Genomic DNA, 23,087 nt, shown 5'->3' on the forward strand with positions numbered 1-23,087 from the left:
GGCAGTGGCCAAATTGTATGTGAAGGAATTATATTGCATGGGGAGGGAGCCACCATGGAGAAGGTCCTACTTCTTGGTCCCACTAGATTGCATCACACGTGTATAAGAAGCACGGAGGCGCTTCTGGGTTGAAAGAATTGCCTGGAGGATGTCCAGTTGGGGGCTCCTTTCATGTCCCCAGCAGGAGCTGGAGAAAAAGACGGGAGCTCACTGGCCCCACAGCAGCACTCAGGTTTCAAACATGGACTTGCTAACCTCCAATCCAGCATCCTAACCATGCGAGCCTCCGTGCTCCTATGATCCCACTAGATGGACTTCCTTAACAGAGATGACCTGTCACATGTCCTGCCTTCTTGAAAAGAGGCAGTCCTTCAAATAACCCTTAGCCATGTAGGACTTTAAAGATGATAATCAGCAACTTGAACTGCACTCAAAAGCAAACTGGCAACCAATGTAGCTTTCACAAAAGAGATAACACATGCAGAAATCTAGGCTTGGGAAAAACTGTGCAGGATTTTTAACTATCTGAAGCTTCCAAATACCTTCCAAGGGGAGTCCCATGTAGAATGAATGCATCACAATAGTCCAAACAAGAGATGACCAAGGTGGGGGTAACTGTGAGAAGGTCACATTAATCCACAAATGGTACACAATGGGCAGGTGTACAAAGGCCCTCCTAGCCACGGCTGCCACCTGTTCCTCCAATTTGCATGATGTACCAACACCTTAAATGACCAAAGCCAGGGGTCCTGAGAAGGCAGCCACAAGCAAATTCAGCATGGCTCTTTTTTTCTGATTCAAAAACCTTCCAAGCACTGAAATAAACAAACTTTTTCCAAAGAAAGAGACTGAAAGGGAGGGGGAAAGGTAGGGAGCAGAGAAGTGAATGTTTATGAATCAGACAGTTTAAGTGTGTACATTGAAAGGCTGGCAGGTGGGCGATGTGCAAAAGAACAGAGAACAGAGTTAGATGAGTCAGGAAGTCCTTTCCTTTCCTTTCCTCTCCTCTCCTCTCCTCTCCTCTCCTCTAAACACGTTGGCCTTTTGTTCCCATGCTCCACATCCCTGCAAGGGCTGATCAGCTTATGGGATGCATATATAAGCTACAGATCACTACCCGAAACACTTTAAAGCTCTTTTAGCTTTAATAATTTTAATAATTCCCACAAAAATGCATTAACTTTTTCCAGGATATACTGCCATGGATCTTACACCACAGCAGGACAGTATTTCCTTAGCTAGGGGATGAACCAGTCAACGTTGTTGGGGATCATATAATACTCTAATAAATCACAATGGAGCCCTCCAGCACCAATGATTAGTCTCTTTTGCTGCTTACAAGTCACAATTCTTCAGGGGCAGTCTGGCCCAGAAAATAATTCAGAGAAAAATTACCTGGGAACTTCACAAAAAAACTTGGTAAATCCGGCTTTGTATACCGCAGTACATCTGCTGCCAGCTTAGCTTAGCTGCCAGTTAGAAAACATAAGAAAAAGGAGGGCTGGGGAAAGGAAAATCAACATACAGTTATGAGAGAAGCACATGCTTCCTTCTTAGCAACCATTTTATCACTTCTTTTAAATAATAAATCTATATCTTGAAAGTTCAACTGCCGAGTCACCAACTCCTTCAAAGCAATGAGATCAGCTTCTAAACTCCTTTTTCTCGCTGGCAGTGTGGTGCCAATTATTTTTGGGTGACTAGGAGAAACATGATTTAATTTAAATTTAACTGAAGTTAACCAAAGTTAAGTCACAGGAGAGAAAACCTGACATCTTGAAAAAACTTAAAAGAGGAGATGAAGCCCCAGATAACTGGAAGGAAGCACTTTCTCCTCTCCCAAACTAATGCAACTTCTGTGGCCAAAAGAAGAAGTTTAGTTTGCCATCCTACTGTCACTTACCTGAGCAATGCAATTTAATATTAATAATTAATAATAAATCCATTCTGGAAATTCAAGACATCTTACATGGGCATCTCCCTTCATTTTATTTCCATAACAACAACCCCATGAGGTAGTTTGGATTAGAATGGAGTAAAGTGAGCTTTCAAGGCTGTGGATGGATTTGAATCGGAGTCTTCCTTGACCTAGTCCAATTCTTGAACCACTCTGCCACATCTGGCCACATCTCAGCAACATTTATTATAGGTAGTCCTCCAGTTACAACAATTCATTTAGTGAACATTCCAGTTTACAACTGCACTGAAAAAGGTGACTTATAACCATTTTTGACACAACCGTTGCAGCATCCTCATAGACACGTGATCAAAATTCAGACTCGGCAACTGACTCATGACAATTGCGTTATCCCAGGGTCAGGTCAGGTGATCACCTTTTGTGACCTTTTGACGAGCAAAGGCAATGGAGATCCCAGATTCACTAAACAATCGTATTACTCGCTTAAGAACTGCAGGGATTCACTAAACAACTGCGGCAAGAAAGGTTGCAAAATGGGTCCAAACTCTCAACAAATGTCTCATTTAGCAACATAAATTTTGGGCTCAATTGTGGTCGTAAGTCGAGGACTACCCATACAAGGAGCCTCCCTTCTCAGCAGACACCCGCACAGCAATGAAAAAGGGAACAAAACTCAGGAGTAAATCAAAAGGCCTCTATCATCACATCTGCATTTTCTTTTTCTTTTGAGGAATTCTCACCTTGCCTACAGCTTACAAAAAAAGAGCCTTTTATTTCCTTCGTTTTACACCTGTCTGCAAATTAAAGGAGGGGCCCAAAGACCGTTTCAGCTCCATTTTACATACAGAGCCTTTGATTCATTCCAGTTTTGGCAGACTGACATTTTTAGGGGAGAGGAGTGGAAAAACTGGAGCCCTCCCCCATTGGACAATAGAGAAACACTAAAGTTGCAAGCAGACAATCAGGCAGCCTTGCAGCTGAAAGCATCCATCAGCCTTGCCTTCCAGTCTTTGGCTTCTACATGCATTGGCTGTCAGGGTTCCAAGTTATACACCCACAGAATAGAATAGAATAGAATAGAATAGAATAGAATAGAATAGAATAGAGTAGAGTAGAGTAGAGTAGAGTAGAGTAGAGTAGAGTAGAGTAGAGTAGAGTAGAGTAGAATAGAATAGAATAGAATAGAATAGAATAGAATAGAATAGAATAGAATAGAATAGAATAGAATAGAACAGAACAGAACAGAACAGAATAGAATTTATTGGTCAAGTGTGATTGGACACACAAGGAATTTGTTTTGGTGCATATGCTCTCAGTGTACATAAAAGAAAAAGAAAAAAAATACTTTCATCAAAGCTCCAACATTTACAACACAAATGATGGTCATAGGTTGCAATTTAACCCTCAATGATAGCAAAAAACTTAATGATAGCAAAAAACAAAACAAAAAAAACCCTTAATGATAGTAACACACTGAAGCTTCAAAATGGTCAGCTTCAGGGTTGACATCGGCAGGACGGGCAACCAAGTCAAGATGGCAGGCACGACAGACAATTATTACAATGGCACTGAAACAAGCAACTTAAAACCAGTCCTCGCAGTGATAAAACGGTTGCTAAGAAGGAAGCATGTGCTTCTCGCATAACTGTATGTTGATTTTCCTTTCCACAGCCCTCCTTTATCTTATGTTTTCTAACTGGAACGTATAACGGTTACAGCATCCCCATGGTCACATGATCAAAATTCGGGCACTTGGCAACCAGCATGTACTTATGACCATTGCAGCATCCCCGGGTCATGTGATCACTATTTGCAACAACTTTCCCAGCTGGCTTCCGACAAGCCAGGACAATGGGAGAAGCCAGATTCAGTCAACAACAAGAAGAATCCCTTAACCACTCCATTGGTTCACGTAACGTGGCAAAAAAAAAAATTGGCTGCACCCCACTTAAGAATCGCTTTGCTTAGCAACAGAAATTCTTGCTCCAAATGTGGTTGTTAATCGAGGACTAACTATAAAAGTAGCTTTAAACTCCTTTTTCTCGCTGGCAGTGTGGTGCCAATTATTTTTGGGTGACTAGGAGAAACATGATTTAATTTAAATTTAACTGAAGTTAACCAAAGTTAAGTCACAGGAGAGAAAACCTGACATCTTGAAAAAACTTAAAAGAGGAGATGAAGCCCCAGATAACTGGAAGGAAGCACTTTCTCCTCTCCCAAACTAATGCAACTTCTGTGGCCAAAAGAAGAAGTTTAGTTTGCCATCCTACTGTCACTTACCTGAGCAATGCAATTTAATATTAATAATTAATAATAAATCCATTCTGGAAATTCAAGACATCTTACATGGGCATCTCCCTTCATTTTATTTCCATAACAACAACCCCATGAGGTAGTTTGGATTAGAATGGAGTAAAGTGAGCTTTCAAGGCTGTGGATGGATTTGAATCGGAGTCTTCCTTGACCTAGTCCAATTCTTGAACCACTCTGCCACATCTGGCCACATCTCAGCAACATTTATTATAGGTAGTCCTCCAGTTACAACAATTCATTTAGTGAACATTCCAGTTTACAACTGCACTGAAAAAGGTGACTTATAACCATTTTTGACACAACCGTTGCAGCATCCTCATAGACACGTGATCAAAATTCAGACTCGGCAACTGACTCATGACAATTGCGTTATCCCAGGGTCAGGTCAGGTGATCACCTTTTGTGACCTTTTGACGAGCAAAGGCAATGGAGATCCCAGATTCACTAAACAATCGTATTACTCGCTTAAGAACTGCAGGGATTCACTAAACAACTGCGGCAAGAAAGGTTGCAAAATGGGTCCAAACTCTCAACAAATGTCTCATTTAGCAACATAAATTTTGGGCTCAATTGTGGTCGTAAGTCGAGGACTACCCATACAAGGAGCCTCCCTTCTCAGCAGACACCCGCACAGCAATGAAAAAGGGAACAAAACTCAGGAGTAAATCAAAAGGCCTCTATCATCACATCTGCATTTTCTTTTTCTTTTGAGGAATTCTCACCTTGCCTACAGCTTACAAAAAAAGAGCCTTTTATTTCCTTCGTTTTACACCTGTCTGCAAATTAAAGGAGGGGCCCAAAGACCGTTTCAGCTCCATTTTACATACAGAGCCTTTGATTCATTCCAGTTTTGGCAGACTGACATTTTTAGGGGAGAGGAGTGGAAAAACTGGAGCCCTCCCCCATTGGACAATAGAGAAACACTAAAGTTGCAAGCAGACAATCAGGCAGCCTTGCAGCTGAAAGCATCCATCAGCCTTGCCTTCCAGTCTTTGGCTTCTACATGCATTGGCTGTCAGGGTTCCAAGTTATACACCCACAGAATAGAATAGAATAGAATAGAATAGAATAGAATAGAATAGAATAGAGTAGAGTAGAGTAGAGTAGAGTAGAGTAGAGTAGAGTAGAGTAGAGTAGAGTAGAGTAGAGTAGAGTAGAGTAGAGTAGAGTAGAATAGAATAGAATAGAATAGAATAGAATAGAATAGAATAGAATAGAACAGAACAGAACAGAACAGAATAGAATTTATTGGTCAAGTGTGATTGGACACACAAGGAATTTGTTTTGGTGCATATGCTCTCAGTGTACATAAAAGAAAAAGAAAAAAAATACTTTCATCAAAGCTCCAACATTTACAACACAAATGATGGTCATAGGTTGCAATTTAACCCTCAATGATAGCAAAAAACTTAATGATAGCAAAAAACAAAACAAAAAAAACCCTTAATGATAGTAACACACTGAAGCTTCAAAATGGTCAGCTTCAGGGTTGACATCGGCAGGACGGGCAACCAAGTCAAGATGGCAGGCACGACAGACAATTATTACAATGGCACTGAAACAAGCAACTTAAAACCAGTCCTCGCAGTGATAAAACGGTTGCTAAGAAGGAAGCATGTGCTTCTCGCATAACTGTATGTTGATTTTCCTTTCCACAGCCCTCCTTTATCTTATGTTTTCTAACTGGAACGTATAACGGTTACAGCATCCCCATGGTCACATGATCAAAATTCGGGCACTTGGCAACCAGCATGTACTTATGACCATTGCAGCATCCCCGGGTCATGTGATCACTATTTGCAACAACTTTCCCAGCTGGCTTCCGACAAGCCAGGACAATGGGAGAAGCCAGATTCAGTCAACAACAAGAAGAATCCCTTAACCACTCCATTGGTTCACGTAACGTGGCAAAAAAAAAAATTGGCTGCACCCCACTTAAGAATCGCTTTGCTTAGCAACAGAAATTCTTGCTCCAAATGTGGTTGTTAATCGAGGACTAACTATAAAAGTAGCTTTAAACTGATTAATCGAACCTGCTGAACAAGCCTGTTTTCTCTTCCAAATGTAAAATCAGGTGAAAACCATTCATTACAATCTTGACTTTTGGATCTATTCGGTGTTATTTCCTCTGCACAAAATTAACAAATTTCCTCCAATGTTCTTTGTCATTTGTGTAGGGGTGTGTGTGTGGCAGCAGCTTTGTTTCTCACACAGGCAATAGTTGGGTCCAGGAGCTTGCAGACAATGGAAGAGAATGGCCAGGGCTTCTATAGCTACTGTTCCTATTATTTACAACTGGACCCCGACAGGAACTGAAGCTATTCCCCCACCCCTATGAAATGTGAAAAATCACCACCAATTGGGCTTTCTGCAAAGGTCTAGCCTCTATATGAGAGCATTAACCGAACAATGATTTATTTTAGGTTGTCTCCCTTTGCTCTTTGAAAGTTTTCCAAAGATGTAGCCGAATGCAGCCTTCAGTTACTCACTATAAATTCATGCCATGCTAAAGAAACCCTTTTTTCAATTTTATTTTTACAAAGAGTGCCAGTAGTTTATAAAAAACAGCTCCGCTTTAACAACTTTCATTCTTCATAAACAAGCCATCTTTCATTTGGGCTGCTGGGATTACGCAGTGACTGGATTACACAGCAATATAGGCTGTGGTTTACTTAACTATGATTTATTGAAAGGACATGACTGTTAGGAGGTAGTGACTTGGCAGAAAGAAAGCTAAGCAGGGTTAGAGCTGGGTGGTATTTGAATAGGAAGCATCTCATTCAAGTCCAGGACTGCAGACTAGATTGACTAATAGAGAAACAATCCAGAAGAAGACAGAGCCAAAGACTGCTCTATAGGTAATCCTCGATTTACAAGTTCACTTAGTGACCATTCAAAGTTACAATGGCACATAGTGACTTATGACCGTTTTTCATACTTATGACCATTGCAGCATCCCCGGGTCATGTGATCACTATTTGCAACAACTTTCCCAGCTGGCTTCCGACAAGCCAGGACAATGGGAGAAGCCAGATTCAGTCAACAACAAGAAGAATCCCTTAACCACTCCATTGGTTCACGTAACGTGGCAAAAAAAAAAATTGGCTGCACCCCACTTAAGAATCGCTTTGCTTAGCAACAGAAATTCTTGCTCCAAATGTGGTTGTTAATCGAGGACTAACTATAAAAGTAGCTTTAAACTGATTAATCGAACCTGCTGAACAAGCCTGTTTTCTCTTCCAAATGTAAAATCAGGTGAAAACCATTCATTACAATCTTGACTTTTGGATCTATTCGGTGTTATTTCCTCTGCACAAAATTAACAAATTTCCTCCAATGTTCTTTGTCATTTGTGTAGGGGTGTGTGTGTGGCAGCAGCTTTGTTTCTCACACAGGCAATAGTTGGGTCCAGGAGCTTGCAGACAATGGAAGAGAATGGCCAGGGCTTCTATAGCTACTGTTCCTATTATTTACAACTGGACCCCGACAGGAACTGAAGCTATTCCCCCACCCCTATGAAATGTGAAAAATCACCACCAATTGGGCTTTCTGCAAAGGTCTAGCCTCTATATGAGAGCATTAACCGAACAATGATTTATTTTAGGTTGTCTCCCTTTGCTCTTTGAAAGTTTTCCAAAGATGTAGCCGAATGCAGCCTTCAGTTACTCACTATAAATTCATGCCATGCTAAAGAAACCCTTTTTTCAATTTTATTTTTACAAAGAGTGCCAGTAGTTTATAAAAAACAGCTCCGCTTTAACAACTTTCATTCTTCATAAACAAGCCATCTTTCATTTGGGCTGCTGGGATTACGCAGTGACTGGATTACACAGCAATATAGGCTGTGGTTTACTTAACTATGATTTATTGAAAGGACATGACTGTTAGGAGGTAGTGACTTGGCAGAAAGAAAGCTAAGCAGGGTTAGAGCTGGGTGGTATTTGAATAGGAAGCATCTCATTCAAGTCCAGGACTGCAGACTAGATTGACTAATAGAGAAACAATCCAGAAGAAGACAGAGCCAAAGACTGCTCTATAGGTAATCCTCGACTTACAATAGTTCACTTAGTGACCATTCAAAGTTACAATGGCACTGAAAAAGTGACTTATGACCATTTTTCATACTTATGAACATTTTTGCAGCATCTCCATGGTCACGTGATTTACACGTGATAGGTCAGTTTTTTGCCCTAGTCGTGCTGTACTAAAGGGCCGGAGATAGCTCAGGCAGTAGAGAAGCCTGTTATTAGAACACAGAGCCTGCAATTACTGCAGGTTCGAGCCCGGCCCAAGGTTGACTCAGCCTTCCACCCTTTATAAGGTAGGTAAAATGAGGACCCAGATTGTTGGGGGGGCAATAAGTTGACTTTGTAAAAAAAAATATATACAAATAGAATGAGACTATTGCCTTATACATTGTAAGCCGCCCTGAGTCTTCGGAGAAGGGCGGGGTATAAATGTAAAAAAAAAAAAAAATTACCGTATCACACAACCCCAGCCAAACTAAAGCCACTTCCTACTTCCTAAGCAGGAATCATACCATTGTTTCCTACTATCTTCCAAGACGCCACAAACTCTGGGTTCCCAAAAGTTATGCAAAAAGCAGAAGGCATCCTCTATATGCTCCAGGAAGACCAACAAGGCAGATGCCCCTCCCTTCTACCTACAGACCAGAGGTGGTATTCAGCAGATTCTGACCAGTTCTGGAGAACCGGTAGCGGAAATTTTGAGTAGTTCAGAGAACCGTCAAATACCACCTCTGACTGGCCCCGCCCCCATCTATTCTCTGCCTCCCCAGCTGATCAGGAGGAAATGGGGATTTTGCAGTAACCTTCCCCTGGAGTGGGGTAGGAATGAAGATTTTACAGTATCCTTCCCCTGCCATGCCCACCAAGCCACGCCCACCAGCCATGCCACACCCACCAAGCCACGCCCACAGAACCGGTAGTAAAAAAATTTGAATCCCACTATTGCTACAGACACTATATAGCCTGTTTCCCTTAAAAGGAACACACAAAGGAACACACAAAGCACACACACACAAATCAGGCATGCTAAAAAAAGGGATCCACAGATGATCACACACACCCCAAAAAGGCTTTCAAAGTGCCATTTAGGCTACAGAGTACATCCTACCACTTCCCTTCTTTCATCTTCTAATGTACCCATCTTACTTTGGCTTCATCAAAGCTATTTGCATACGCTAAATATGACTTGGGTTGAAAGGGCCCTTCCCAAATTTTTTTTGAAATGAGACAAATATTGACTCAGGTGGAAATTTGCACTTTTCTCCTCAATGAGCAAGTTCTATCCTTGTCTATGTTTGGAGTAGCTTTCCTGAATATCAAATGTTAGCTAAAGTAGTATTTTCCATCTTCTCTAGCTCATACTGGCTGAGGACGATGGGTGCTATAATCTACTCTTTTGGAGAGCACCAGATCAAGAAGGGCTACATTCCCTTTCCAGAGGTCTCTAGAAAAACGTGAACTATATTGGTCCTGAAAGTAAATTGGGAGCAAGACCCTGCTTCTAACCTCTGTGTGTGTTGGTCTGAATCACTTAAAGTTTAAAGTAGAATGCTACTTAGTTCCCCTTCTTTAATTTTTTTTAAGGAAGCTGGATAAGACTTTGTTTCATTTTAAAACAATACAAATATCTACAGAAGAACAGTAAAAATAGCAGTGGCCACAAAAATAAATGTGTTTATCAAAAACCAGCAAGCCATTAAACACTGAACACCTGCTTAAATAATTACAGTTTTAAAATTAATCTGAGCATGAAAATATTCCTTCTTTTATCTGCGGCTCCCTATATGCTTCACAAATGGATTTATTAGAAGGACTCTTGTCATATCCTTTTGCCAAAATGATATCAAGAGCCATGGTGGCGTAGTGGTTAGAGTGCAGTATTGCAGGCTACTTCTGATGATCACCGGCTGCCTGCAATTTAGCAGTTCAAATCTCACCAGGCTCAAGTTTAACTCAGCCTTTCATCCTTCCGTGGTGGGTAAAATGACCCAGATTGTTGGGGGCAATATGCTGACTCGGTAAACTGCTTAGAGAGGGATGTAAAGCATTGTAAAGCGGTATACAAGTCTAAGTGCTATTGCTATTCAGTGGTGGGTTTCACATTATGTTACTGTCGTGTCCCACTCCTCCGCTGACGGCCGGGTCAGGGAAATCCGAATCAGGCTTGCCTCTGCAGCTCTGCCCAAAGTCCTAGCAAAGTCCTCAGAGCAGGCAGGAGACCAGTAAGTGACTTCAGCAAGATAAGTTCAACTTTGCCTGACTCAGAGACTGCCAGAAAGCAGATCCTTTATATAGGCCATGGGGTGTGGCTCCATGACTCAGCACTCATTAAGGCCTGCCCCTCCCTTCCTTCTGTTGCCTCCGCCTATCCAATCTTCTGATTCGAGGCTCACTCCAATCAGCTGTTGGAAGTAAACTTTCCTCAGGCTCACATGCTGTGGAGGAGGGGGAGGGGTCTAGCTGCTCCGTTTGCCTGGGCATGGAGCCAGGGCTGGGGCCGGGGGGTGCTCCCTCCTCTGCAGCCTGCTTGGGCATGGAGCCAGGGCTGGGACCGGGAGGTGCCCCCTCCTCTGCAGCTTGTCTGGGCATGGAGCCAGGACTGGGGCCGGGAGGCATACATTCCTCCGTGTTCGGGAGCAGATAAGCAGACCCCGGCTGCGGTGAGAGCGGACAAGACACAACAGTTACTACCAGTTCATAACCCTGCCTTCCGTGTAAAACGTGCCTAAATAGGCATAGAGCCGGGGTGGGTGAGCGGGCCCACACGTGATTTCCGCTACCGGTTCGGGCAAACCGGTCCAAACTGGCTTAATACAACCTCTGTTGCTATTGCTATATTCAGGGTGGCTTGCAAAGATGAGCAGGGAGATATTTCCTGTCCACCAAGACAAACAAGGAAAAAGGCTGGGGAGGGAAGAAAAAGAAGAGAAAGAAGGAAACCACAACCATCTATTCTCAATGGTGTAACCTGTGAAGGAAAATCTCTGACAGAATACAGGTAATCCTCGACTTACATCCCTAATTGGGATCAGAATTTCAGTTGTTAAATGAGATAGTTGTTAAGTGAATCACATCCAATATTATGAGTGTTTTCGCCACAGTTGTTAAGCAAATCCCTGAAGTTTTTAAGTGAATCATGCAGCTGTTAAGCAAATCTGGCTTCTCCCACTGACTTCGCTTTTATCATGGTTGCTAAAAGAATGATTATTAAATCAAAGACTACCAGTGGCTGTTCACTGTGAAAATCAGGAATGTATATTATTATTTATTATTATTTTTTCATATTTATATACCGCCCTATCTCCCTAAGGACTCAGGGCGGTTCACAGGCAATTAAAATACATATAAATACAGATTAAAAACAACGATTAAAAAACTTATTCTATTGCCAAATTATTAAAAACAATATAAATAGTAAAAACCCCTTAAAACCAATAACTTTAAAATTTAATCCAGTCCCGCGCAGATTAATAAGTGTGTTTTAAGCTCGCGATGAAAGGTTTGGAGGTCCGGAAGTTGACGAAGTCCTGGGGGGAGTTCATTCCAGAGGGTGGGAGCCCCCACAGAGAAGGCCCTTCCCCTGGGCGTCGCCAGACGGCACTGCCTAGCTGACGGCACCCTGAGGAGTCCCTCTCTGTGAGACTGCACGGGTCGGTGAGAGGTATTTGGTAGCAGTAGGCGGTCCCATAAATAGCCCGGCCCTATGCCATGAAGTTGAGCTATGAAGTTGAGCTCTGTTCATTCCAACTACTGGGTACCCCAACCTAGAATTGTTATTAAATAATCAAAAATGTGCAAGTAGAAAATGTGCAGGATCGAAAAATCGAAATTTAAAAATACAAGTAGTCTTCAACCTACGACCACAACTCAGCACAAAATTTCTGTTGCTGAGTGGGACAATTGTTAAGCGAGTTTTGCCTCATTTTACAACTTTTCTTGCCACAGTTGTTAAGGGAATCACTGTGGTTGTTAACTTAGTAACGCGGTTGTTAGGTGAATCTGACTTCCCTCTTGACTTTGCTTGTCAGAAGGTCGCAGAAGGCAAGCACTGCAATCGTCATAAATATGAGTCGGTTGCCAAGCGCCTGAATTTTGATCATGTGACCATGGGGATGGTGCCATGATCATAAAGGTGAAAAACAACCATAAGTCACTTTTTTATGAGATTGTCGTGTCCCACTCCTCCGCTGACGGCTGGGTCAGGGAAATCCGAATCAGGCTTGCCTCTGCAGCCCTGCCCAAAGTCCTAGCAAAGTCCTCAGAGCAGGCAGGAGACCAGTAAGTGACTTCAGCAAGATAAGTTCGACTTTTGCCTGACTCAGAGACTGCCAGAAAGTAGATCCTTTATATAGGCCATGGGGTGTGGCTCCATGACTCAGCACTCATTAAGGCCTGCCCCTCCCTTCCTTCTGTTGCCTCCGCCTCTCCAATCTTCTGATGCGAGGGTCACTCCAATCAGCTGTTCTTGGGAGTAAACCCTCCTCAGGCTCACCTGCTGTGGAGGAGGGGGAGGGGTCTAGCTGCTCCGTTTGCCTGGGCATGGAGTCAGGGCTGGGGCAGGGAGATGCTCCTTCTTCTGCAGTTTGTCTGGGCATGGAGCCAGGACTTGGGCCGGGAGGCATACATTCCTCAGTGTTTGGGAGCAGGTAAGAAGGCCCCGGCTGCTCTGAGGGCGGGCAAGACACAACAGAGATGTTGTAAATTTGAATGATCACTAAACGAACTGTTGGAAGTTGAGGACTACTTGTATCCCAACAACTCAATATGTTTTAGTCTGATATTAGGAAAACAGCAGCTTTTCTTGGTTTCAGATGGGTCTTGAAGCTGTCCTGGGCAAGATGGGTGAGTGGGTGGTTTTTATCTGCAGGTAAACAAATGCTGAAATAAAGCATCTGAAATAAAATATGTCCCCTCAGCCCGTCTTGCATCTGGATCAATATGCTCAGAATCTAGGACAGTGTTCTCAACCTTAGCAACTTTAAGATTTGTGGACTTCAACTCCCACAATTCCTGGCTGGGGAATTCTGGGAATTGAAGTTTATACATTTTAAAATCACCAAGTATGAGAACCACTGGTCTGGGAGGAAGCAAAGCATGCCACTTAAGCCACAACTTGTTTTTTTCTGTGGGTAGGAAATTGGCACACAAAGGAGGAAGCCTGGAAGATCAAACAGGGGGCAAATGAGAATACTCCAATAATATCTGTATCATCACAATATACTACCTTCAAACAGGACAACTTAATAGTATGTACTCCTATTTATTTTAACAGTGCCCTTTAAGTTGAGCTGAACTCCCAGCGACTTAAAGGACGCATCCTTGTTCTATTTTGGCAGGAAACAGAAGTGATTGGCCACTGACTTCTAAGGCATTTTGTTGATTTCTCAGCCTAGCATAAATAGATTTCCCCATGATCTCCCATTCACGTATTAAGTTAGCCCAACTCCACTTTATTTATTTTACATTTTTTCTTTATTTTTTCCCCCTAAATAACTCAACGTAGGGAACATACACAATACTCTTTCTTCCTCCTATTTTTCCCATAACAATCAGGTGAGGTAGGTTGGGCTGAGTGAACGGATTGGCCCAAAGTTATCAAGCCAGCTTCCATGTTTAAGGTAGGACTAGAACTCACAGTCTCCTGATTTTTAGGTCAAAATGAAAAGCACTATATACCAAACTGACTCTCCAAATCATGTCAAGATTGGCCTAACATGGCAAGCACCCACCTAATGAGGAAAAAACCCCAATTTCATTTATTATGAGATGCATATGCAATGGTTAACTTAAAATTATATACATCTACCTATTATGTAAATCCTCCTATTTTCGATTAATTTATCACAACATGTTAAACAAACCATAGCTTCACGCACTGATCAGGGCCGGGAACATTAACAAAATCAAATGCACACATAAAGATATTTAGAACTGAGATGCAGGTTTGTTTGTTGTTGTTGTTTGCTTTTGTTCAGTTGTGTTTGAAACTCAGAGACTGCCTGGACAAATCCCTGCAATTTTCTTGAAAAGTTTTTCAGGAATGACTTGCCATTGCCCCCTCCTTAGGGCTGAGAGAGAGTGACAGACCCAAAGTCACCCAGTTGGCTTTGTGCGAAAAGGAGGAGAACTCAAGTTTCCCAGTTTCTAGCCTAGTGTCTTAACTACTACACCAAACGGTGTAGATGCGGTTTAGCACTGAGAAAATAAAACTCAGAAGTTTCTAGTCCTCAAGGGTACGCCATAATACAACACTTGCTTTGCGTGCAAAAAGAGCAGAACTAATTCTTTGCATCCCTAGTCTGCTAGGAAAGACTGCTTGGAAAGACTTTAGAAAACATCTGCCTGTCAGTGAAGACCAGCCATCCCTATGTATGGAAATGGGCTGAAACATCACTGTTTCCACTGATAACTGGGAATGGTGGGAAGTCAGCTGCAGAATTCTAAGAGACTGAAGTCCATGCACGTTGCTGGGGAACGTCACCAGGGAGGCGGAGCCTCAGCAAGCTTTCTTTCAACTCAGAAGACCATAGAGCTAGAGACTGGAATAACCCAAATGGCGCCTCCCATCGCCACACTATGGAGAAGTTAAAGGTTCCCCTCTCACATATGTGCTAGTCATTCCCAACTCTAGTAGACAGTGCTCATCTCCATTTCAAAGCCGAAGAGTCAGCACTGTCCGAAGACGTCTCTGTAAACATGTGGCCGGCACGACTAAACGCTGTTACTTTCCCACCAAGGGTGGTCCCTATTTTTCTACTTGCATTTTTTACATGCTTTCGAACTGCTAGGTTGGCAGAAGCTGGGACAAGGTGGGCAGAAGCTGGGACAAGTAATGGGAGCTCACCCCACTAGGGTGAATCCCTACACAGCACTAGAGATTCAAACCACTGAACTGCCGACCTTTCGATCGACAAGCTCAGGGTCTTAGCCACTGAACACCACGTCCCTCCATGCACATTAAACATGCCTTAAGTTGCCAGGTTGGGAAATTAATACTGTGTATAGATCATGTTATGCTAGATAGCAGACTAAGGCTCTGTCCCACTTTTTTTAAGGTTACCAAAATCGGTTTTGAACTGTGGAGGTACCACTGCTATAGATCGGGGGGGGTGGGGGTTCATACTTTTTCAGTTTATGAAACTTGTTGGTTAAAAAGGGGGGAAATCAGAAACCCCTGGTCATGTGGCAAAACTCTGGCGGTAGAAATATGGCTGCATTTGAGTGATTTTTCTCTCTCTCCTTAATCTCTAATGGAACCCCATGATGGATGCACAAAACATAATTCAAAAAACCCTGCTGAAGATTGCTCAAGAGGAATATCTAGGAAATGAAGGTAGGGTTTTTCTATACATCTGTAACTCTTTAAAATACATCAGAAAAAAATAGCTGCTTATTTATTTATTAAATTTATAAAAGTACTCAAGACATTTAAGGAGAAAGGAGAAAAAGCGTTAAGAAGATTCCTGATTTATATTCAAGAATACACTCAAAAAACAGCAACTAAAACTACGATGAGCCATTTGACCAATTCTGCACCTTCATAAAAACCTTTGTTAATTGACCCAAAACGAAGATTAACAACATTAAATGAGAACTTCATTAAACAGATATAATATGATTTTTATGCCAAGTATCGATACACAAATCCAACAGGGAAAGTTTTTATCAATGAAAAGCTTCACTGTGGTTTAACTTTTACCCAAAAAATATCAATTGGAAAATGGGGGGCAGGGGAGGAATTTCTTTTTAATTAAATTCCAGTGTTACTAGAATTTTTCCCCCCTTTTTTTACTGAAGATCAAGGCGGGGGAAAAATAAATTGCTTCTTTACAGTTATTAGATCCCCAGTATTCTGAATTTATGCCATTTACATAATGAAAAATTATACTTTGAATTCCAGTATTCCAGAATTCCAGTATTTCCAGTTTGGTCTAAGATTTAGACTTGTACAGGAATTTTATAAATTCCGGGGTTCACTCATACATAATTTAAAAATTAGTTAATTTTTAAGGCATCATAATAACCCCCCCACACACACACACACAAACACACATGAAGAAGTCCACTACAGCTGATTTCTAGAAACCAGGTATGCAAGTTTCTGAATTCTCCAAAACTTCACAGAAAGAGTTTTGAGAAGTGCAGATATTACCCATCTATGATTCTTTTTTCTCCTATGGACTATCATGGGTTTAATGTAGCCTAATTTAGACACATTATAAATATTCTAATTATATTATGATGGTTGCTGAGGAACCAACTTTCTTTAAGCTGAATGCTTACTGATAGCTGGGGAGGGCAACTGAGGTTTTCTTGACCAGCTAAAACGTAGCTAAAATAAAATATTGCCCTAAAAGGTTTGGCTTGGGAGGAGTCTTGCCAAGAGAGAAATAAAATGGCTTAAATGTGGCAATGAAATATGCCAAAGAAATCCAGCAGGGGCCAAAGACGCATTGAAGCATTCTTAGATTAAAAGAAGCATGGAACCAACAAGGAAGTTGAGGTTTCTTAGGTAGGAAAAGGGAACTTTTGTTGAAAACTTTATGCAAGAAAGATTTGTAAAAACAGAAAAATGTCAGTGCCACGTTTATTAAAGAATTTCCTTCGAAGATTTTTGAAACTGCTTCCCTAGGACTCTTTGTGGCTCACAGAAGAGAGGATAACCATACAGAATTTCTAGCTTTTTATATACTGAGATAGATAGATAGATAGATAGATAGATAGATAGATAGATAGATAGATAGATAGATAGATAGATAGATAGATAGATAGACAGACAGACAGACAGACAGACAGATGATAGATAGATAGATAGATAGATAGATAGATAGATAGATAGATAGATAGATAGATATAAAATTTAGATGCTGCCCAAATTAGTAAGTCCTGAAAAAAGGACAGTTTTTTATTTTTGTTTGTATTCTGCCTTTATTATTTTTACAAATAACCCAAAGTGGAGAACATCTCCAACACACACCCTCCTCCTCCTATTTTCCCCACAGCAAATAACTTTATGAGGTGAACTGGGCTGAGGGAGAGTTACTGGCCCAATATCACCCAGCTGGCTTTCATAACTAAGACGGGACTTGAACTCAAGGTCTCCAAAATTTCATCTTAACTATCTTTGTATAGAGGATTATATGTGACAAGAATTGTGGGTGTGCGGGGGGTTGTCATTTCAGCTTCCAGAGAATAGCCAAGAGGGGTGGAGGTTAAAAGGAAGGAGGTGCAGGCAGAGAAATAATTTCCATTCACCTCCAGGAAAAAAAAAGGGACTGGACTAATAGCATCCACATTCGGACATTTTTAACCAAATGTCAGCCATATAGGTTTAGCCCACTTTGAAGAACAGGATTGATGATAGGCTTCATTGTGGGAAAGATGGTGATCGACTCTCACAACCTTCTGTACTGACTCTTTTATTTTGGCAGAATGAGAGCACAGCGGCAGAGGGGGCGGGGGGGAAATGGCAATGCACTGCCATAGTTTGGAGGTGCAAATTCAGAGGGGAACGTTGCAAAAGGTTGCAAAAGAAGCAATGAAAGGCCTTGACATGGAAAGAGTTGGAAAGGCTGCTGTCTGGATTGTTGTTATATCAGCATAAGCAATATTGGACCAGAATGAGTTGATTTACCCCACTGCAAAGAGCCTCACCAAGCTTCCCTCAAATTTATTACAGTACAGAGTACAGAGAAAAGCAACAAAGATGATTAGGGGACTGGAGGCTAAAACATATGAAGAACGATTGCAGGAACTGGGTATGTCTAGTTTAATGAAAAGAAGGACCAGTGTTCCGATATCTCAGAGGTTGCCACAAAGAAGAGGGGAGTCCAGCTATTCTCCAAAGCACCAGGCAGGACAAGAAGCAATGGATGGAAACTAATCAAGGAGAGAAGCAATCAAGAACTAAGGAGAAATTTACTGGCAGTTAGAACAATTAAATCAGTGGAACAACTTTCTTCCAGAAGTTGTTGGTGCTCCAATGCTGGAAGTTTTTAAGAAGAGATTCTGAAATGGTACAGGGTTTTCTGCCTGAGCAGAGGGTTGGTTAGAAGATCTCCAAGGTCCCTTCCAACTCTCTGTTGTTCATTAACCCAATTTGCATACTCATGTAAAAATTAGCTTCTTTCATATCCATTGAACTTTCATATCCTCCAGATATATCATTCAGCTTTTCAATGAACCTCCCTCTTGACTTGTAACTCCACCAATCTTGTTCACTTCATCCAAAAACAAACTCATCTTCACTGATCTCAGGAGAGAAAAGCGGAGATCTTTTGCAGAACCCAAACTAGCCACCCAGCTTTTCAGGTGTGTTGGAACTACAATACCCATAATTCCCAGACAACCCATGTAGGACTCTGGGCAGTGTAGTCCCACAGCATCTTGAAGCGGGTAGGTTGGGAGGGTTGGCAGAGATCATAGTCCATGCTGCAGTATCTTGCAAGCAGCTGGTGCATGGGTGTGCACTTAAGTCATGCAAAAAAGGAGAGAAAACTTACTTCTCTTATCAACCTACAATTCCAAAAACAAACCAGAGATGGCCACTTGTAGGAGTGGCAGGATAACTGCAGACTTAAGGAGCAATTCTATCTATAGAAGACCAGAGGGTTCAATTCTATTCATCCTCAGTTAAAAAGGGTTTAGTATCTGGGAAATATCTTTCAGTTTGTGAAATACTGCCTCAAACGTTAGGGTCAAGATTATCCTTTTTCTGCATAATTCTTAAATATTTAGTATTTGGTATGTACCACAATTTAAGCACCTCATAAGATCTGTGTTTCCCCAAAGCAACCTTGTGGGGAAGGATGGGGCAAGAGAAGGTGCCTGGCCCAAAGTTATGCAGGGAGTTTCCATGGATCCACTTCTAGACCAACTCCTTAACCACAAATGCATGCAAAGTTTCTTATGGGTTTTGAGTCAGCAACCTTCTATTTATTTACAAGGCAAGCGTTATAACCATCTTGCTATCCAAATTTGCTACCTACATAGTCTTGTCATTCAGATGTCCTGACTCACTCGTTCGCTAGAGGAGATCTTGTTCACCTTTCTTCATTTCTTAAAAATAAATAGCTCCCTACCCAAATCTCTCATGAGCCCTGATCTCTCAGGCTTCTCAATTCACATATTGCACTAAGCCAAAGGTCTTCCAACTTGGCAGCTTTAAGACTTGTGGACTTCAACTCCCAGAATTCTCCAGCTGAGAATTCTGGGAGTTGAAGTCCACAAGTCTTAAAGCTGCCAAGTTGGAAGACCTCTGCACTAAGCCATACTTGGCTTTGTTATGGTTTCCCCGAGTAAACCACAATGAGTTGCCCCAAAGGTGCCCCAAAAGTACTTTTTTCAAGAGGCAACTGGCCTTTCTGGTTTTTTATTTTTCTTTGAAGACGTTTGGTTTCTCATCCAAGAGGCTTCTTCAGCTCTTCAAGTTTCTTGGATGAGAAGCCAAATGTCTTCAAAGAAAAACAAAACCAAACCCAGAAAGTCCCATTGCCTCTTGAAAAAAAGCACCTTTGGAACAACCATGACCTGGAGGACTGAGAATCTCCATCGAGGTCCCAAAGGGTGGTTTCTAAAGAACAACGATTGGATTCACGCAATACATGAAGCCAGTGGTGGGATTCAGCCAGTTCACACCACTTCGGGAGAACCGGTTGTTAACTTTCTGAGCAGTTTGGCAAACTGGTTGTTGGAAGAAGTCATTAGGGCAGAGAACCGGTTGTTAAATCATTTGAATCCCACCGCTGCATGAAGCCCGTGAAACTGAAGGACGGCTTTACCTCAGCCGTTCCTCCTTTCCATTATTGAGATACTTAAAAGAGAGCTTCCCTGGACAGAGACTGTGTATCTGTAAACATAAGGCACAGGGATGAGCGGAAACAACCGCCACCACTATCGCCTCTGTCTGCTTCCAGAACACATTCGGTCGGCTACCATGGCCACGATCGGCTAAGTCCTGTTTAATAAACGGCCCTCCACTCCCTAAATTCACGAGGCCAGGCTTTAACTGGCTCGGAGATGCGTTGCGACTGCGATCAGAAACCGGAGTTAAGGTCAATTTCTCTCTGAATGGCAAAGAGCAGCAGCTTCCTGCCGCCGCCCCCCCTCCACTCTCCTCGCGTGCCCGTGGGATTTCTGCTGCCGGCCGGCCGGCCACCGTGGGAAAAGTGAGGCTGCCTGACCCTGGACTGTTCGACACGGTTCGGCAAGCCTCTTGTTCTTTTTATCTGGGGACGATTCATTTCCTTTTTCCGCCTAAGCCCGTGGAGCTCCGTGCACCGCGCATGTTGTGGGGCGACCAGGACCCAACCCGCGCCCGACTTCGACCCCCACATCGCCGGCACTGTCCGAAGCTACCCTCCCTCCCTGGCCCCGCCGGCCACCCTTGGCCGTTCCGCGCAAGAAGGCGAGCTTGGGCGCCTAGGCAGGGTCGGAGCCTCCTTACCGTTGGCGCCGTACTTCTCCCGGTGCCGTCGGACCTGCTCGACGCTGAGCCCGCAACTCTCCCGCACCCCGAAACGCCGCAGGACTTCTTCGGCGGTCAGGCTGTGCGCGCTCTCCATGCTTTCTCCCGGAGCGGCTTGGAGCGCTCCTCGGCGCTCCCTTCCTTTCTTTTCCCTGCCTTGCTGTCGTCTGACCGAACTCCCGAGAGGCTCGCTTGACAGAGCCGGAGGTCCTCGCCGGGCGAAGGTTGCAGAAAAGGCCGGCGAGGGCGAAGCTCCTCGACGGCGCAGCGCCTCCTCCTACGCCGCTCGAGCGGAGCGCCTTCGCTCTCTCCGGAGCCGCCGATGCTGCCCGTGCGCGAAAAGGCTGCGCTTTTGCGCGCGGGGGGTGGGGGGACGACGACGACAGACAGCCGCGCTGTTCTGTGCCGCGGGCGTCCCCTTTCCTTTTTGGGGAGCCGCCTGCGATCTCCCCGCTTTACAAATCGGGAAGACTTCAAAGCCGGCGCGCCTGGCCCCAGAGACGGCTCATCCCCGGGTTTCTTCCTGAGGCCATGCCTCGCCTCGCCTTTGCAAAGTTACTTTCTCCTCGGCTGCTGCAGCAGAACTGCCTGACAACGCGCCCCTCCCACCTCTTCCTTCTCTCGGCTCTGTCTTCTCGCCTTCCACCGCCAGGTTCGCCAAAGATCTTCTCCGGTCCCGCCTTGATCGACAACCTCGATCGCCGCCGACGGAACGCGTTGCGTATTTATTAATTATCCCTCACTGGAGGGGCAGAAGCGGGATCACCGCGTGGGCTACTCCCTCTCCGGCCTTCCCCATTCACTAGCTACCTGCCTTCTTCTGATTGGCTCCGGGACGCCCTTGATACCTTCCTGCCCTACTGCCATTGGCCAAAGCGGGACTTCTTATTTGTTTATGGTCCTCTTTTTTTTTTTTTTGTCTTTTCGGACGGAACCGGGAAGATGTTTTGCTTTTGTACGTTCACTTTTTTGATTGTTGTTTATAATGCCAGCCCACCTGGGCCTTTATTTCGTGGGGGCGCAGGCGGGGATGAATATCCATTCGTTGTAGCAATAGAGAGTAACGTTGGTACGATCTGGAGAATTTCGGGTAACACAACACATTTTGTTCCCTTGGACCTGGACCAAACGGCATTTTTTTTTCCTGGACAAAGCCAACTCTTTTACAGACGTGTGTGTGTGTGTATGCATATCTGTATCCAAGTGTCTCTACACTACATGTGCTTTCTAGTTGGGGTGCAGGTGATTGTACCTTGCCTTGTAAAATAGTGTCATTTCAAGAAACTGGTAACTTGCATAGAACAAGTTAACAGTAAAAGGATTCATATAAAAAGAAAGATAACTTGAAGGTAAAATGGAATAAAATGGAATAAAACTAAAAGGTAAAATGGAATAAAACTGCAGGGGTAAAACAGAGCTTTGATTCATCATATAGCATTATGGCCAAATTACTCTTAGCATGGAATGTGGCATTCCCTGTCCCAAGAACAGATTAATCTGGGATATTAGTTTACACTTCTCTGTCTTACTAAAAATGAATTATGTAAAAGCCTTAATTAACCAAAGCTGTTAATGGGCCTATCTGGGGACATTGGTGCCATATCAAAATTCTGACTTGAAATGCAAAGAGTTGTGTGAGTGTGCAACTAAGAGAAAGGGAAAGGAAGGATGTAAAATATATAAATGAAGTGACTTGATCTTTTAGAATGGAATTGATGAATGTATGGAGAAGCAAAGTTTTCTAATGAATGAAAAGGCTAAAATGTATCTTAGAAAACTGCAGTGTATCTAGTTTGTTATGGCTGGGTGTGAAAATAGTTGTATTTCAATAGCGAATGGTCATGAGGAACTAGAGGTGAATTTAGGGAAAACCGTGCAACATTGTGAACGAAAGTAATAAGGAGTGGCGTTGGGGAACAAAAATCTGTTAAGTAACAAGAAGGGATAGAGAAGAACAAGGAAAAGGTCGGACTATTCAGAGGCCTTAGAATTAACGAGAATTACAATGGCACTTTGATACTCAACTACTTTGAAACTAGTCAAATTTGGTACTCAACACATTTTGATGTGAAAATTTTGTCCTGGCACTCATTGTTTGTTTGGTACTAGAATTTGTACCTAGAAACTAGAATTTGTCAGTGTTGACGGCCTTGTGACTCATTACGTAATTCCTTATGGGAAAAATGTTTTTGGTTCTCAATGTTTTTTGTACTAATCGCGCCTCCCAGAATCAATTAACAATGAGTACCAAGGTACCAATGTAATATGATGGATGAGTATCTCCTTAGGAACAGGTTGGTATTAAACACTGTTTTAAGCAGAAGGTTATTCATATGTGATATTCTGTAATGTTAATGTTTTC

The 23,087-nt window shown here is 42.9% G+C and overlaps 1 protein-coding gene across 2 annotated transcripts in view; it reads right to left on the reverse strand.

The window, feature by feature from the left end:
- The window catches only part of LOC131188825 (sarcoplasmic/endoplasmic reticulum calcium ATPase 3), a 184,439-nt gene extending 162,930 nt beyond the window's left edge, over positions 1 to 21,509 (reverse strand). For both annotated transcript variants that reach the window (XR_009152846.1, XM_058164415.1), the window contains exon 1: positions 20,705 to 21,509. Coding sequence is in view for 1 of the 2 variants with exons in the window: in XM_058164415.1 (XP_058020398.1) it covers positions 20,705 to 20,822 (118 nt within the window). In the remaining variant the exon portion in view is untranslated. The remainder of the gene's footprint in view (positions 1 to 20,704) is intronic.
- Between the last annotated feature and the right edge of the window lie 1,578 nt (positions 21,510 to 23,087).

This window comes from Ahaetulla prasina, chromosome 1 (genome assembly GCF_028640845.1).
Source record: "Ahaetulla prasina isolate Xishuangbanna chromosome 1, ASM2864084v1, whole genome shotgun sequence".
Lineage (NCBI taxonomy): Eukaryota > Metazoa > Chordata > Lepidosauria > Squamata > Colubridae > Ahaetulla > Ahaetulla prasina.